General features: G+C 49.1%; 1 protein-coding gene across 7 annotated transcripts in view; it reads left to right on the plus strand.

Moving 5' to 3' along the window:
- Spred (Sprouty-related protein with EVH-1 domain) overlaps positions 1–15,165 on the plus strand; it is a 213,667-nt gene that overhangs the window by 43,086 nt on the left and 155,416 nt on the right. For 3 of the 7 annotated variants that reach the window (XM_070522349.1, XM_070522348.1, XM_070522350.1), the window contains exon 3: positions 7,136–7,250. Coding sequence is in view for 4 of the 7 variants with exons in the window: in XM_070522345.1 (XP_070378446.1) it covers positions 8,212–8,276 (65 nt within the window). In the remaining 3 variants the exon portion in view is untranslated. Of the gene's footprint in view, positions 1–7,135; positions 7,251–8,151; positions 8,277–9,417; positions 9,920–15,165 lie in introns of those variants that run through there. The other 4 variants (XM_070522345.1, XM_070522343.1, XM_070522344.1 and 1 more) reach the window with 4 other exon arrangements.

The following is a 15,165-nucleotide window of genomic DNA, read 5'->3' on the forward strand; positions in this document are numbered from 1 at the left end:
GTCAGGCCTTCTGTAACGACCGACGTCAGCAGTCAAGCTTGCCTGTACCGCCAATAGTTGTTGGCGGCCACACTTGCAGGCGCAATGCGTCCTGAATGGCTCAGTAGCATATACGACGTCACACTGCTCAAGGAACGAGGTTCCGCTAAATAAAGAGGTTAGAAATCATTAAAAGCACCCTTACTTTTTGTAGGTGGGGCTGTCTTTGTTAAGAGCGGCGTTGACCGCAATAAGCCCATCTCTGAAGAAAGCGTACGTCTTTCTGGGACATTTGAACTCAATATTAATTGCACAACATGGTGTTTAATGTTCGGCTTTCTCCCTTACGAGATCGGCACTCTGAGTGCAGTGTTTCCTGCGTCATGCACATGCCAACGTGGAGCGCAGACCTTAAACAATCTGTCTTGGCTACTTCAATTTGACGTTTCGTTGTTACGAAAGAGTCTCCTCGTTGCTGAAAGCGAGAGGCCCAATGACTTGCACTGACTGCCAAACGTTGCACAGTGGCCCAACCCGCCAACTCGTAGCTCGTATACGGAAAAGCACAACAGGACAGGCTGCCTCGGACCGCACCCCTCCTGACGGCTGCGGCGTTTCGGTTGCTGCTGCGCTCTCCCTCTTACCCCCTCTTTCACTCGCTTTCCACCCTGTGCAGCGCGGTTGAGGTGCCCTCTCCTGAGAGACCGTTACTGAGCCGGACTTTATCCAATTCTTACCCCTCGCACACGTTTCGCCGGTCGCAGTTCCCCATGCTCACAGAAAAGGGTATGGTTCGATGGACAAGAGCAATAGATGAACGTTGGATTGCCTGGTGGTCGCCGTTGCTGGACCCTAGGGTTCGGAGCCGCAGATTCAAGCAGGAGTCAGTGGAGCCATGTCCTGCGTCAACGCTTTCCACAAAAAGTATTGTCCCGATCTGAGCGTGGTTGGCAAGCCTGGTTGTCGGCGTTGGCCAGCCTGTCTCTCTAGCGAGTCCTTGAGGAAGACTGGCGGGTGCTCGACAATGTCACGACTGTTTCTTATCTGTGCTGCACCTGAAGGCATGTGCGGCTTCCTTTTTAGATGCTTCTTCATTTCTATTTCTTCTATAATGGCTCTGCCATCGATTTCTCTAAGCGCCTTTGGTCCCATTTGTCACTTTGGGGATACACAAGATTGACTGATTGATAGATTGATTGCGTGATTTATTTATTTATTTATTTATTTATTTATTTATTTATTTATACAATCCACGCATTTCCATTCTGCCTTCAAGTAGTATAGTCGTGTGCCGTTAGCAACATAGTAAACTATCGGTCATTACGGAGAAGCCATCTTCCCTGTTGCATTTTGTTTTAGAAGGTCCATCTGGCGCACTAGCTAGGATGCAAGTTGGGTTGACCTACTTGAGTGTTTGCTACGTGCTCTCACGGCTTTTTGCGAAGAGGGGAATGTGGCATGTTCACACACGTTCAGTCCAAAGTCACATGGAGTATCATGATATCTTATTGATGGTCTGGGAGAAAGAGAGGCTGAGATGTGACCTTACCGGACGACCAACATTAAAAAGCTTTTGGAAGTAGTTCATCTGGTCACTCACTTTGTTTTAAGCAGAGAGATAGTGTGCTATTAAGCTGTATTTGCATGCGTGCGCCTAAATATCAACGCGTAATGTTGTATATTCATATGTTTGTTTTGCATGTTTAATGACATTAAGTTATTAGGTTTCTTTCTTTACGGTGTACCTGTTCTGATGCTGCAAATCGCAGCTCGAAAAGCGGTTTGCCGAATACTGGCTTTGACGTTGTCGCAGCGCCAATTATGAAAAATAGCAGAATATTTACGCCTTTTGCTTGCTTTTTTCGCCTGTGTTTTCGTGCAAACGCGACAACGTATGTTTACTACTCACACATAGCGCGCCGGCCACAATTTGTATGACATATTATGTGACAATTTATTTGACGGATCTACTGTTACGTTGCGACATATATGCTAATCATTTTTTAGTTCAAAGAAACGTAATACGCGATAGAAGGCACACAGGACACAGCACAGTGTGGCATATTGTGACATATCTGACATATGTGACATATCTGTTTTGTTGACATATATGCACATTACTCAGGCGCTTTGTCCAGTTGCGCGCTTAACAGGAAAGTGCAAGAAACTGTAATCGCAGTTTTGAGTAATAGCTCCGGATTCCTGAAACGATCTTAGTGGCATGAACGAGGAAAATACTTCGTGACCACAATCAGGCAGGCGTCTTGTGTCCAATGGCGTAAATGTGAAATGCGGCAGCGAGAATCGGATACAAACTATGTAAATATAAGGACATGCGCCTTTGACCTAAGACTTAATTTGTCATGGCTGAAGTTCATTAACAAGAAATGGTGGCATCAACATCAATGCAGCGGTCACCATCATCAAAAACACCACCACAATTACGACCACTTCCCCATCAGACGTTTGAACTCGGAACAAATCATGCCATAGCCTGAAAGTTTTTGAGAAAACCTTTTTTCTTGAAGTAGTCGCATTTGTGGTCAAGTTGTTCGTGACAGGGGATGCATGTTGACATCATTACAGTCCCCATAGAATCCAGATTTATAGTTCGTGAAGTTGCACTGCTTTAGATGGTGATGTGAATAGCACTGCTGATAATCACTTCCATCAAAGGGCGTGGTGCTTCCTGAAAGTAACGCTTTGAACTTAAAACATTTGCTGTGCAGCTTATCTACACTACACCAATTTTACTGTCAGTATGTTCCCTCATTTCGGTGGACATTTGTGTTGCTTGTTTTTGTTTGTGTTTCTAATGATGCCTTGTGTCCACTTCTCATCAAGATTTTCCGGCTTTCACATCACTCTCAATGATACACTGACACGTTATTTTTGTTGTCAATTGTTGATCACCCTTCAATCAACCGCTTCAATCAACCGACTAATTCAAGGTCTGTCTTCTTATTAAAATGCAAAAATTTCTGTGTTGCGCCAACTGAACATAAACTGTGATGCCTACGTTTTGACGATCTTTTCGACGAAGCCGTTCTGAACTTTATCTCCTTTGGCGACTTGACGCAAGTAACCCAGATTATAGCTTGAGGCGTTTGAAACTTTTGAAGGTCGCACTTCTCGAACAGCGTTGCCACAACATCATGCAACGTTGCTGGCCTTGCCGCTGTGCCACTCACTAGGCTGTTCAGGGCGACTGGTGTGCTCTGACCACAAATGATACTGAAAATAATTATTTCAATTATAACGCCTCCCCCCCCCCTCCAGTATTACATCGGCGACCTCCTTTTACGTGTAGCCTGCTTCATTCACCATTGAGTCTAAATTCTTCAGTTAGCATCTCGACTTAAATGTCTGTATCGTACAATTTGTTGATTAATTCACAAAGTGCACAGAGCCATCGCTTTGCGAGTAAAACCAACGAGTGCACATTTCTCAGGTGAAAGCTACAGACCTTGCCTTCTCAGGTATGTTGACACAGCCGTTGAAGCCTTCTAAAGTCGTGCGTGGACTTGCACACGTGTCACTCCTGGAGCCCATATGCAAATGTCACCTGCATACACGGAGAACTGAACGGTTTTCGGTAATGAATCGGCGAGACCAAAGAACTCCAGGTCGAACAGAGTATAGGGCTGAGTGCTCCATTTTGCGGTGCACCCCGACTCGTATAGCTAGACGGAGATTGTCCGTCTTCAGTCAAAATAAAGAAACATGTTCCATTCAAATAGCTGCGCATCCAACGAAAGGCGTGTTCACCAATCCCTACAACTTCTAAGGCGTCCAGAATTGCATGATGATCTACATTGTCGTATGCACCTTTAACATAATGAATAATAACAAATAAATATCACTAATAAATAATAAATAATAAAGGAATAAGGCCGCAGTGATTCGTTTCAGATGTTTCTGGTGCTGTAAATATGTTAGAAGATCAATAACGCTATCCATTAGCCAGCCAGCCATTACCTCCCGAAAGACGTCGTAAAATTCCCAGTACCCACTGCGGTGGCTTAGTGGGTATGGTGCTGGGCTGCTAAGCACGAGCTCACGGGATCGAATCCCGGCCACGGCACCGGGAAATGCGAAAACACCAGTGTACTTAGATTTAGGTGTACGTTATGTACCCCAGGTGGTCCAAATTTCCGGAGTCCCCCACTACGGCGTGCCTCATAATCGGAAAGTAGTTTTGTCACGTAAAACCCCATAATTGAATTGAAAATTCCAAATACGATTCTAACCATGTAGGGATAATTCTCTCCATTACCTTGCCGACACAGCTGGCCATTGCTATTGGGCGGTAAGAAGACAATTCCAATGGAGATTTGCCAGATACCGATTTCTTGGCGTCACCATTGATAAAGACTTGTCTTGGATCCCTCACGTCTTGTACATGACAAAGCGTTTGACCGCATTGTGGACCTTCTTGCATTTCTCGGCGGGAAGTCCGGGAGCGCAACAGTACCATCAATGTTGCAACTATATAAAGCACTGTTTTTGGGCTTCCTGCGGTACAGTTTAACTATACTAGGAAATACTTGCACTACATTTATCCGCAAACTCCAGAGTGTGCAAGCACAAGCACTCAGAACTTGTCTCGGTCTCTCAAAAATCTACGTCCTCGATTGCGACAGTGCCCATTGACACAGACGCTCCTTTGACGGTCTACATTGATACAGATGTCCTGACAGCACATATCCGACACTTGACTCGGATTCCCTCACACCATCTTGCTTGTTTGCCAGCAAACAGACCAGATTCAACTTTTGCCAAAAGCATTGTAAGACATCAGTCCTACTTGCCATCCCAATTTACGCCTGCTACGCGATTATCAGACCCATTGTGGTGTCTCCATTGGCCGCGAATGCAATTGACAATTCCAGGCACCAGAAAGAAAGCTCAAGCGTCGTTGCAAGCTTTGAAGCAAGCAACTTTGGAACACATTCACAACGTGCAGATTCCGGCAACATGTCTACACAGATGGTTCGGTAAAACTCAACAGCTCTGCTGCTGCAGTCATCATCTCGCCAAAATCTGAAGAAATCAAATTCAGAACTTCATGTGTGACCACGACGACGGGTGCAGAATTTGCGGCACCCCGTGATGCACTTGATTTCATTAATCAGCAACCACTACAACAATGGACAGTCGTTAGTGACTCCAAGGCAGCCCTTCAGTGCATACAAAACCCAATGTGCCACAGACTCAATGAACAACTGGCCTCAGAAAATCGACACACATATCGTCGCAGCCGTGACAAGGCACGCTACATAATCTCTCAATGGCTTCGAAGACATTGCAGCATCAGCGGGAGTGACCACACCGACGAAGCCGCTTCGATCTGCACATGAAAGTGTTCAACGTGTCTTGATTCCACTTTCGCGAAGAGATGCTGCGGCTGGGCTGCAATTGATGTCCCGTGAATGTACTTTGCCCTTGTGGGATTCCAACGTTTTCACCAAGTGTCGTTTGCGTTGCTTGTCTGTGGACATACAGATGCACCTACCGCCTGGGTTACCACGACGTGAACAGACCATGCTGTACCATCTGTGGCTAGGCGTTGCATTTACTAACTCATATGCTTTCCTTTTTGGAATGGCCAACAGCCCCACGTGCGACACATGCAACAGCGATGAGACGCTCGCACGTATTATCTGTGTCTGCCCGCGATATAGTGCCTGGAGACAAGTGATATGCAAAGTGCTGGACCAGTTGCACAATCTTCCACTATCAGTACTCAAAGCTTTAGGTCCGTTCTCCCAAAGAACATCTGCGCTGAAGGCCTTACTCGCGTTATCAAGGTTCCTGCGGTCTACGGGGCTTCACGATAGACGTTAAGAATCTCGTCGCCTACCGCTCTATAGTGTACGCGCTTTGATCGTGCTCGTCTCTCTATCTCACCCTTCCACTCTCTTTCTCTTTTTATCCCCCTTAACCCTTCCCGCCGTGCAGCAGAGCCAACCGGAACTACCTCTGGTTAACCTCCCTGCCTTCCTGTGCATCCTTTTCTCTCTCTCTCTCTCGACTTAAATGTTGACCATCTGAGGTCCTTTTGCACTACACTTCGCACGTACCCCGTCGTGTACTCTGTCTTTATCCCCATCCTCGATAGACTTTCTTCCAAACGTTTCCTCCAGTAGCCCAAACTTTGTCCAGGAATGCCTGTCGGCATTTCATACAACTCAATGCCATCGGAATAACGATTGCGCCAAATTATATTTTTGACACAAAGCTCTGTGACAATACCTGCCGTTGTGTGAAACAGGCAAAAATATTTTACATTCTGGGGTTTTGAGTGCCAAAACCGCGATATTATTAGGAGGCACGCCATAGTGGGAGACTCCGGTGTAAATTTGACTACCTGGCGTTGTTTACTGTTCACCAAAATCCACAAGAGCGTTCTTTTTTTTTTATTTCATTCCGCCCTCATCGACATGCCACCGATGCTGCCAGGATGGAACCCGCAATCTTGAGGTCGGCAGCGCAGCCCATATCCACTAAGCTCCCATGGCAGGTGTTATACTAAACAAACCGGAAGTCAGGGCCGAGTTCCTGGGAAGAGTGGCTGTTACTCGTCCTTTCGCACTGACATGTATGGAACACATAACTCATAGTTATAGCAATATCTTAAACTGGTACTCTTGGCAACCGCAAGTCACTGAATAGCGCCACAATATCTAACAGAATTTATGAAGTGAATGATAGATAGCTTCACTGAACCTCATTGGCTCGACACCACACCAAGGTGTCTTCTGCGCCAAAGTGTCTTGAATGTGTGCTCTGCCTGTACTGAAAGACTCGAGCAGCCAAATAAAACGGCCTTGCGGGGTTTTAGAGCTTAGCTACGAGAATACGAAAAGGCGCCAGTAATCGACCAAACCCTATAGTATCCCGAACCTTCCTTGCCTCTTCATTTGTAGTGTTTAGGGCCTCACTGCTACTCCTAAGCAGTTCAACTACGAACACTTCACCACCTTATCAGCCACTTAGTCGTGAACGTCTTGGCAATCTGCATCACGCTGACAGCACCAAACGCAATGCATATATATATACTCGCCTCTCGTGAAAGGGTTTTAGCTACACGTCGCGACCCCCCAACGATGCCAGCTCGCCATCGACACTCTGATTTCTCCTGTCTTCCTAGCAGGTACGAGGCGGCGAGGCATTCCGTGTACGCGGCCACCGCTAGAGCTGGATTTCAGGACGAGTGCTACCGGGCGGGAGCCTTATTTCCTGTCTTCGTCCGGGCGGATACGTAAAGCGTGAGTGTTAAACCTACGGATAACGCGTAGTACCTGCACCTGCACACAACCGGCAGCAGAACACGCGCACGAAAACAGGCACCATATATGCAAGGGTTAGAGGGCGGTGTCCCAATTTCGGCTTGTTCCGGTCGACCGGCCGCTCCGCGCGGCCTTGCCTGGCGTACGTTCCGCGACGTGCCTATTCTGGCCCGCGTTCCTGCCCAACCGAAGCGCCACCGCCGACGTCAAAGCCTGTTTATTGCGGCGCTAGCAGGCAGCGGGTGTTGCGAACGTGCACTGTCACTTTGAAGCCACCAGCGGCGCTCCGCCGGCGGGGAGTCAATGCCGGCCGGGGATCGTGTCTCATTATCAATCGTGATGCCGGAGGCGCAGGGAGCGTGCGTCACAGAAGCGCGCCCGACGGGACCCCGGCACTGCGTTTCGCAGTGTCACGCGTGACGTAAGCTTGGTTTCGCCTCTTTACGTCACGACGTCGGTGCACGTGTCTCTTGGGACACGTGCTTGCATACAAGTGGTCAACATGTTTTTTCCCCGCTTACCTACCACAGATAGATAGATAGATAGATAGATAGATAGATAGATAGATAGATAGATAGATAGATAGATAGATAGATAGATAGATAGATAGATAGATAGATAGATAGATAGATAGATAGATAGATAGATAGATAGATAGATAGATATCGCGATCAAAATGGTTGCATATTTAAGCAAGCTCTTTCCGAGGTCGCGCATGCTGGCTGTGCCCACGTGCACTGTAGAGCACACTGACGTTCGCGACAAAGCGTTTTCGCCAACTGACGTTGGTACAGATGACGCGGCGGGGCAACACGTGACACTTTCTTATCCCTGTCACACAACCCATTCTTTTGACTTTACTTCTAGCAGAGTATCTCGGTTGTTTGTTCAAATCCACGTGTCGCGAGTGGCGAGGAAACGGTATACTAACCAGACCAACATGTTATTGAGCCAGTCAGTGAGTACATGCGCCTACCTACATCTGTACTTCAGGAATGAAGAAAGGTAAGGGTGAATTTAAGCATAAAAGGACAATAGATATTCGGGGAAGATGTTTTGAACGAGCAAACCTCTTTATTTTTAATTGATGGTTAAGTGTGGCTTCGCGTCTGTCTTCTTTGCCTCTTGCGTCACATCTCATTTTTAGGCCTTTTTCTTCGTCTTCTTTTCACTGGTTCTAATGATTCGTAACACTTTGGCTCTGGCATGTGTTGCATACGCTAAGGCGTTGATTGCCGCCATTCAATCAAATATGGAATAAGGCACCTAAAGCGAGACCCTGCAAAGTTGCCATCCACCTACCAGATTACCCTGTACCTGATTGTTCAATTTTCTAAAGTGGCATCTCAGTACGAATTCCTCTCGTGTTGAGGACGTTCCTTTTTTTTTTTACCTTTTCTAAAATATGCTGCGAACGTGCGAGTTTTATGATGGTCGCGATTCACGAATCCTAGATGTTTTCTTTGGGCTCCCTTTACACGAAATATCCAAACCATGGTACCAAGGTTATTGAAGGAATCCATGAATGTCTGTGCTACAGTATCGATTTCACGGTTGTTATGAATTGGCTTGAACAGGGCAGCACATTCTGCTTTGTGTGCCTCTTTGTGTTGAGGAGTATCTCCGGTCACAGTGCCATGTATATCCTGTATAGGTGGCTCAGTTATCTCTGATATTGTATTGGGGGGGGGGGGTGAACCAAAGGCAGTGTAACAACGTAAGGAAATGCAACGGAGGAGACAATAAGACAGCTAGTGCAATGAAAACAGCGCGCGCTGAAGGGCACAACGTAGGAAAAATCGCTGGCGCCAGTCAGTTGTCCTTAAATACGCGCAGTTCGCGCCCGGCGTGATTACTGCACTCAACTTTTATAACCACGCGCCTCGCAGTTACCGGTACCACAGGCCACGCGTCGACATAATTGTGACGTACGCATTCGCCGCGCGTTGTAAACGCGGAAGGTTCACACAGCTATAGACATTTATATGCGGTACCAACCGTTACAACACTACTGCGAGTGACTTAACAACCGACACCGGAAGTGACGTTGAAGCCGCCCTCCTCCACGCCGCGAGCTGACGGCGAGGGAGAGCGAGCGAACGAGAGAGCAAGTGCTGGAGAGGCTGAGGGAGGGTTACTGCGCAGCTCCGGCAAGCAAAGCTAGAGTGGGGGTGGGGAGAGGAAGCTGCCGGCGACGCCGGCGACGCGGGGGCGTGGCGGAAGGTTTTCGGACGCCGGGTTCTCCCGATCGCGGCGGCGGCGGCGGCTGCGGCGTTACGCCGGGGTCCGGCGCATAGGGCCACGCTCCGGGGTGCCCGCGTGCCGCTACTCTCAGCGCCAGTACCGGCTTGTTCGCCTACACCGTGCGTCGCCGTCGTGAGTGCGTGCGCGCGCGTGGCAGAGGTAAGCGGGGGCCCGACGCCGTGCCGTGGTGGTGGTGGGGGGGAACACCACCGGATACCACGCCGCGCATGCTGTCGACGCTCCTCGTCGACCGCGGCTCGCAAGCGGCACGCGCGGATCCGGGGACGAGAAGAGCGTCGACGGGTGCGACCGGGAAGAGAAGACCGGGAGCGCAGCGCCGACGGTGGACGCTTGACGTCGACGGTCATGGAGGACGACGAAGTGCCCGAATGCAGTTCCGGAAGGTGAGTTGTTTGGGTTACGGAGTAAGCGGACGCCCCGCGACAGACCAACGGGAGAGGAACGGGCAACAAACGTGTCTTGTCATATATTAACTTTTGTTTTTGTCTTGCACTCATCTTGCGCACTTTCCCTCCATTCCAGTCTTGCGTTTTCCTAATCTAATTATCTGACATCTCTAATTATGAACGGGGAGGGCTTGGGAGTCTGTAATATAATATTTAATATGCGAATGCAGAGAGCTCACAGTCCCGGAACAGACCTACTTCAAGTATTTGCGGAAATAAGGAAAAAAAGAGGGGAAAAGGAAATTGAACAGGAAGGTATAACTATGTGGCATCGATGCATAGCATAAGCGAAGCTTGAGCAAAAGCTTCGCAATTAGAGGGAAGGAATTTTGCATGACAATTTACTAACGTGGTGACACGTTAGGGACGAGGACTCTTCAGAGCATCGTTGTCATGCGTATACATCACGTAGATATTCGTTTACTGTTGACTACTGACACCTGCAGATAATCTCTCGACAACTAGTGCATCAGGGGCTAACTAATCAAAATCGCCGGAATGTAGTTCCAACTGCGCCTTGTGACAAAAGATCGTATGAGCTGCAGCAACTTTCTGATAGCTTTGCCTTCCGAGTGCGTCATTGCCGTCTAAGTGCGACAATTAACCATTGGTGCAGGCACACCTCCGGTAGAAGTTGCACTTCTAGAGGAATACGTTACATCGTTGCAACGTCTGGGTCGATCCCATGGCAGTTTGTATAAGAAAGCAGTCAGCAGTGGAGAATGTAAAGTCGACGCTGATTGCCAATAATAATGCTCATTGTTTCGAAAGAACCCGAAGACATAAATGCAAGAAACATGTTTTTTGTTTTTAGAGCGCAGCTCTTAGACGCCCGTTCCTGTGGCGAGCGTCGGTGTCGTCCCTTGTTATCGTCGTAACCGAGAGAGAGAAGGAGATTCTTGATGATGGGTAGGAAAGGTTGGGATAAAGTGCAGCGCAGTAACTGTCTCTCAGCAGAGGACACCTCAACCGCGCTGCACAGGGGGTAGGGAATGAAAGTAGAGGGAGAGAAAGAGAGCGAACGAGCACAGGGATGGATGAGAGAGCGAAAGCGAAGCGCGGACGAAAGACGGCGATAGCGAAGAGAGCGCGAGGAGGAAAGCGGAGGAGGAGGGTGCAGTGGAACCACGATGCGGAAAGCGGAGGAGGAGGGTATGGCGGAAGCCCGAGAAGACAAGCGTAGTGCCGCGCAAGACGGGCTTTGCGGTGACGACGGCTACGAGATGGCGCGCGATTCGCCCGTTCGCCGATGACGCCACTGATGCCATGTATGGAAGCAAATCGCTACGTGAGTGGAAGTCTGTCTGCGGCGGCTGCCGTGAATCGTGCTGTGAATGCCCACGCGTCACCGACGCCCTTCCTCTCGCCATCTCCCGATTAGCGAGGGAGTCGCGCCACACTTCGCTCCGTTTGCAACGTGCCGCGCGAGATAGATTGTCCGCGCCTGCCAATATATCTCGAAACGAAAAGACGTATACAGATGCGCTCGAATTCCACATTATGAAGTATCGTAATCATGATCATTTTTTTTGGCATATGAGTGCTTAGTGCTCTCGGTATAACCAATAGGTTGTGGGTAAACGGAAAGTCTCTACACCTAGTGGCACTAGCTAGAAAGTTATCTTTTGAAACGGTTTCACCCTTCGATCTTTTACAAGATTGCCGCCAGAGATGCGTGATAGGTCACGAGGTCAGGAGGAACAGGCTGAACAAAGATGCAGTTATCGCTGTATGGTGCACTGTAGAGTCAGTGGTCGTGGAGTTCGGCAGCTGAGCACGTGGTCACTTCGATTCTTGCCCGCGTCCAGCAATCGAACCTGAATCGCGAACCAGGACTAGGAATCTACCTTGGACCAACAACGTGGCCCATGATCCCTGAGAGTGTCCTTAATGCCTGACCATGTCGAGGTACTAGGTAGATGAACGATAAGCAGCGCGTCTAGCGGCCCCGAGCGGGAAACGGGCGCGGTTTCTACGAAAAAGAGCAGTATTCTTTTTTTGCGCATAGCTAATTGAAGAAGGGATCCTTCAAAAATATCCGGAGGAAGTCGAATTTATGACCGCAGCCTCGCATCCCACATGAGCGGTGCGCTCTTTAGCCACATCTGGGGCCATTAAGCTCCAATAATCATCAAAATGAGCGGCACTGTTCTTCTTTTTTTTGTTGTTGTTGTTGTTCCTTTTTTAAACGAAAACTCGTTCCAAACTTAGAACGACGGAAAGCTGAGCTAGTTGGTAAGGATTCATAATGCAAAGAAGGGGTAAGGCGTGTGGACACGGATACAAGAGAAGTGGACAACACGAACGCCGACTAACAAATGAAGGAAGCACTGAGGCAAAAAAAGAAAGAAGACACAAAGCTCATCTGCGCATGCTCTGGAAAGGTAGCACCACGTGTCAGTCGGGTACACATTCCGGTCTAAGTGAGAGGTAACTATTAATACATTTGATCTCTTCCTTTTGTAAGGTAATCGAAGGCTTTTTTTCGCCTCAATGCTTCCTTCAGTCGTTTGTCGGCGTTCGTGTTCTCCACTTCTCCTCTGTCCGTGTCTGCATGCCTTACATCTTCTTTGCATCATGAATCGTTGCAAACTGTGTGCAAAGTTTCAAGCATAAAATTCTGAAGGAGCTCAAAATTTGTAGACCTTCTTGGGCAAACTATTTCCCAGCTCCCCCCCCCCCAATAAAGAACAAAGAAAGTATCGCGCCGATCGAAATGTTCCAAATTTCAAAAAGCTTCAAAAGCACATCGAGAATAAGCACAATAAACGAAAAAAAATGCTTTCTGAAATCTTTTTTCAAGAACGTGAAGTGGTTACCGTCGTATAGCAAGCGACAGCCTCAGAAGAAAAGAGGATACAGTAAATGCAAGTTTACCAGAGGAAACTCCATTTGGCTACCCTGCATGCGGGTAAGCGGATGTGTGGTTTGGCGGAGTCTAACGTGCCTGAGAAGAGAGAGATAAGTGATAAGGCAGGGAGGTTACCCAGGCTGTGCCCGGTTAGCTACCCTACACTGTGTCCCGAAGCAACAAAAGGAATATGGCAGGCACTGTACAGTGAAAATCAGGAATCGCGTAGGGTCCTTGAAAGATCACGCAGATGAAAAAAGCAAGCATTTTCGCTTTGTGACTCGGTTGAAAACCGGCCAACTCGACCCGGAATCGACTCCTTGACCTCGTTATCAGCACTCAGTAGTCCAACACCTTAGCCACTGAGCCATAGTGGCTTCTAAAGGTGTGGTGAATTCGTACGAAAAAAGTGGCGGAACCCATCTCATGATGACTGTCAATGGTAATGCGTTAGCATTGAATCAATACAAGGCCGCTATCTTCTAGCGATGCCTTATGCCTTATTCCATGCTATTCTTATCATCCACCACACACGGCCGCCTGATCCCGTTGATAATGTGGGCAGGCCTTCGCTGCCTGAAAAAGCATAGAATCGGAAAAGGCATCGCTACAAAATACTGGCCCAGCGACGCAAGGTGCTGCCACCGTCGAAACGAGTTATGTATGAGGCGCGTACTGCAGCGCGTCTCCTCTTTCATGCTTCCTTAGGAGCACTTGGCGCCATCTAGGGCCGCCGCCGCGAAGCCTGTGCGTGGCCTCCGAAATGCATGGAATGTCGGTGCGTTCGAACGCTGAGAAACGCTTCATGCGTCAACCAGGCTCCTCTCTAGCACTTCTTTCCGGAGACGCTGTGCCATCTAGTGGCATTGCCGAGAAGTCCACGCATGGCCTCCGAGACGAGGAGCGTGGTGCGCCGGTACCTGCGAACGCTGGTAATTGTTCCCTCGTGTGCCGCACACTCAGTGGCACGTACTCAGTGACCCAAGTTCGCGACAAGTTCGTTGAAGAGCGGCACATACCCAGGGTATTCATGGTGCAGCTCTCTACAACGTCGGGGGGCTGCCTTTGAGGAGGTACATTGAAGAGGGTGCATTGAAATTGCCGACCACGATCCGTTGTAACAATGTTGGGGCATCCGAAGCAGGAAACCGATGCTGAAATGAAGGCTTTGATGACAGTTACCGCAGTGATGTCCAGAATGTGCATGGCTTCGTGCCAATAACTGCAACGGTCAGACATTGTCAGAATGTGCCGGCAGTTGTGAGGGGGAGGAAGTGGTCCAACGAAATCAAGATGGACGTCTACGTGAATAAAGTGACAGCCAAGTTGCAAGAAAAACTCCGTGGGAGTCTGTGTGGTGGGTCACTTTGGCCGTCTGGCAAAGGAAGCCCGAGTGGGCCCACTGGAGAACATCGGCGTTAATGCTGAGCCAGACATACCGCTGTGAAACGAGGCGCTGCGTGGTTCAGGTGCCCCGATGCCAGCTGTCGTGAAGTGAGTGCAAAAGTGCACGACAAAAGGCAGCCGGAATTACGGCGCGAGGTGCAATCGCGGACATGTCGCACCAGAATGAGCCAGGTACAAACGGGTGCGGAACGAGTTGCCGACAGAGTGAGCGGAGGTGGTCGTGTAGCACTTGCAACTCAGGGTCATCAATCTGCACCGGAGCTAGACATTCCCAGTCTGCAGCAGATGTACAAGTGCCGACGAGGTGAAGCGTGAAAGTGCGTCAGCAGCCTCGTTGCCGGTGCCTTTGATGTGCCGCATATCCGTTGCGAACTCCAATATATGGGAGATCAAAAATTTCAGTAAACGAAGGTCACGTGTGACGTAGTTGGAAGAGTTCGTACGGAAGACGTACACCAGAGGTTTGTGGTCGGTTAGAATGTAAAATGGTTGGCCTTCCAAAAAGTGCCAGAGTGCTGAATGGTGGGGTGAATGGCCAGCACCACCCGGCTGTGGTGAGTTTCGGCAGGTTTGAGCGTCCGAGACAAGAAACCAAGTGGGTGCCACTTGGAGTCGATTTTCTGGAGAACAGTGGTCATGACCACGCTGGAAGCGTCCACCATGATGCGAGTGGGCACACCGGTCCTCGGGTGGATGGGAAGTACTGAATCGGCGACGGCTTGTTTAGCAGCCCTGAAAGCAGCTTGAGCTTCGGGAGACCAGGAAATCGCGTATGAGGCGCTCTTGGATGTGCGAAGGAGGTCACTCAGTGGGTGCAGAAGCTCGGCGCAGTGCGGAACAAAGCGGCATGAGAAATTCACTAGGCCCAGGAACCCACGCAGCTGGCTTAGGGCAGTAGGTGATAGGAAGTCTTTCGCAACCTGGA

Source organism: Dermacentor albipictus, chromosome 7 (genome assembly GCF_038994185.2).
Source record: "Dermacentor albipictus isolate Rhodes 1998 colony chromosome 7, USDA_Dalb.pri_finalv2, whole genome shotgun sequence".
NCBI lineage: Eukaryota > Metazoa > Arthropoda > Arachnida > Ixodida > Ixodidae > Dermacentor > Dermacentor albipictus.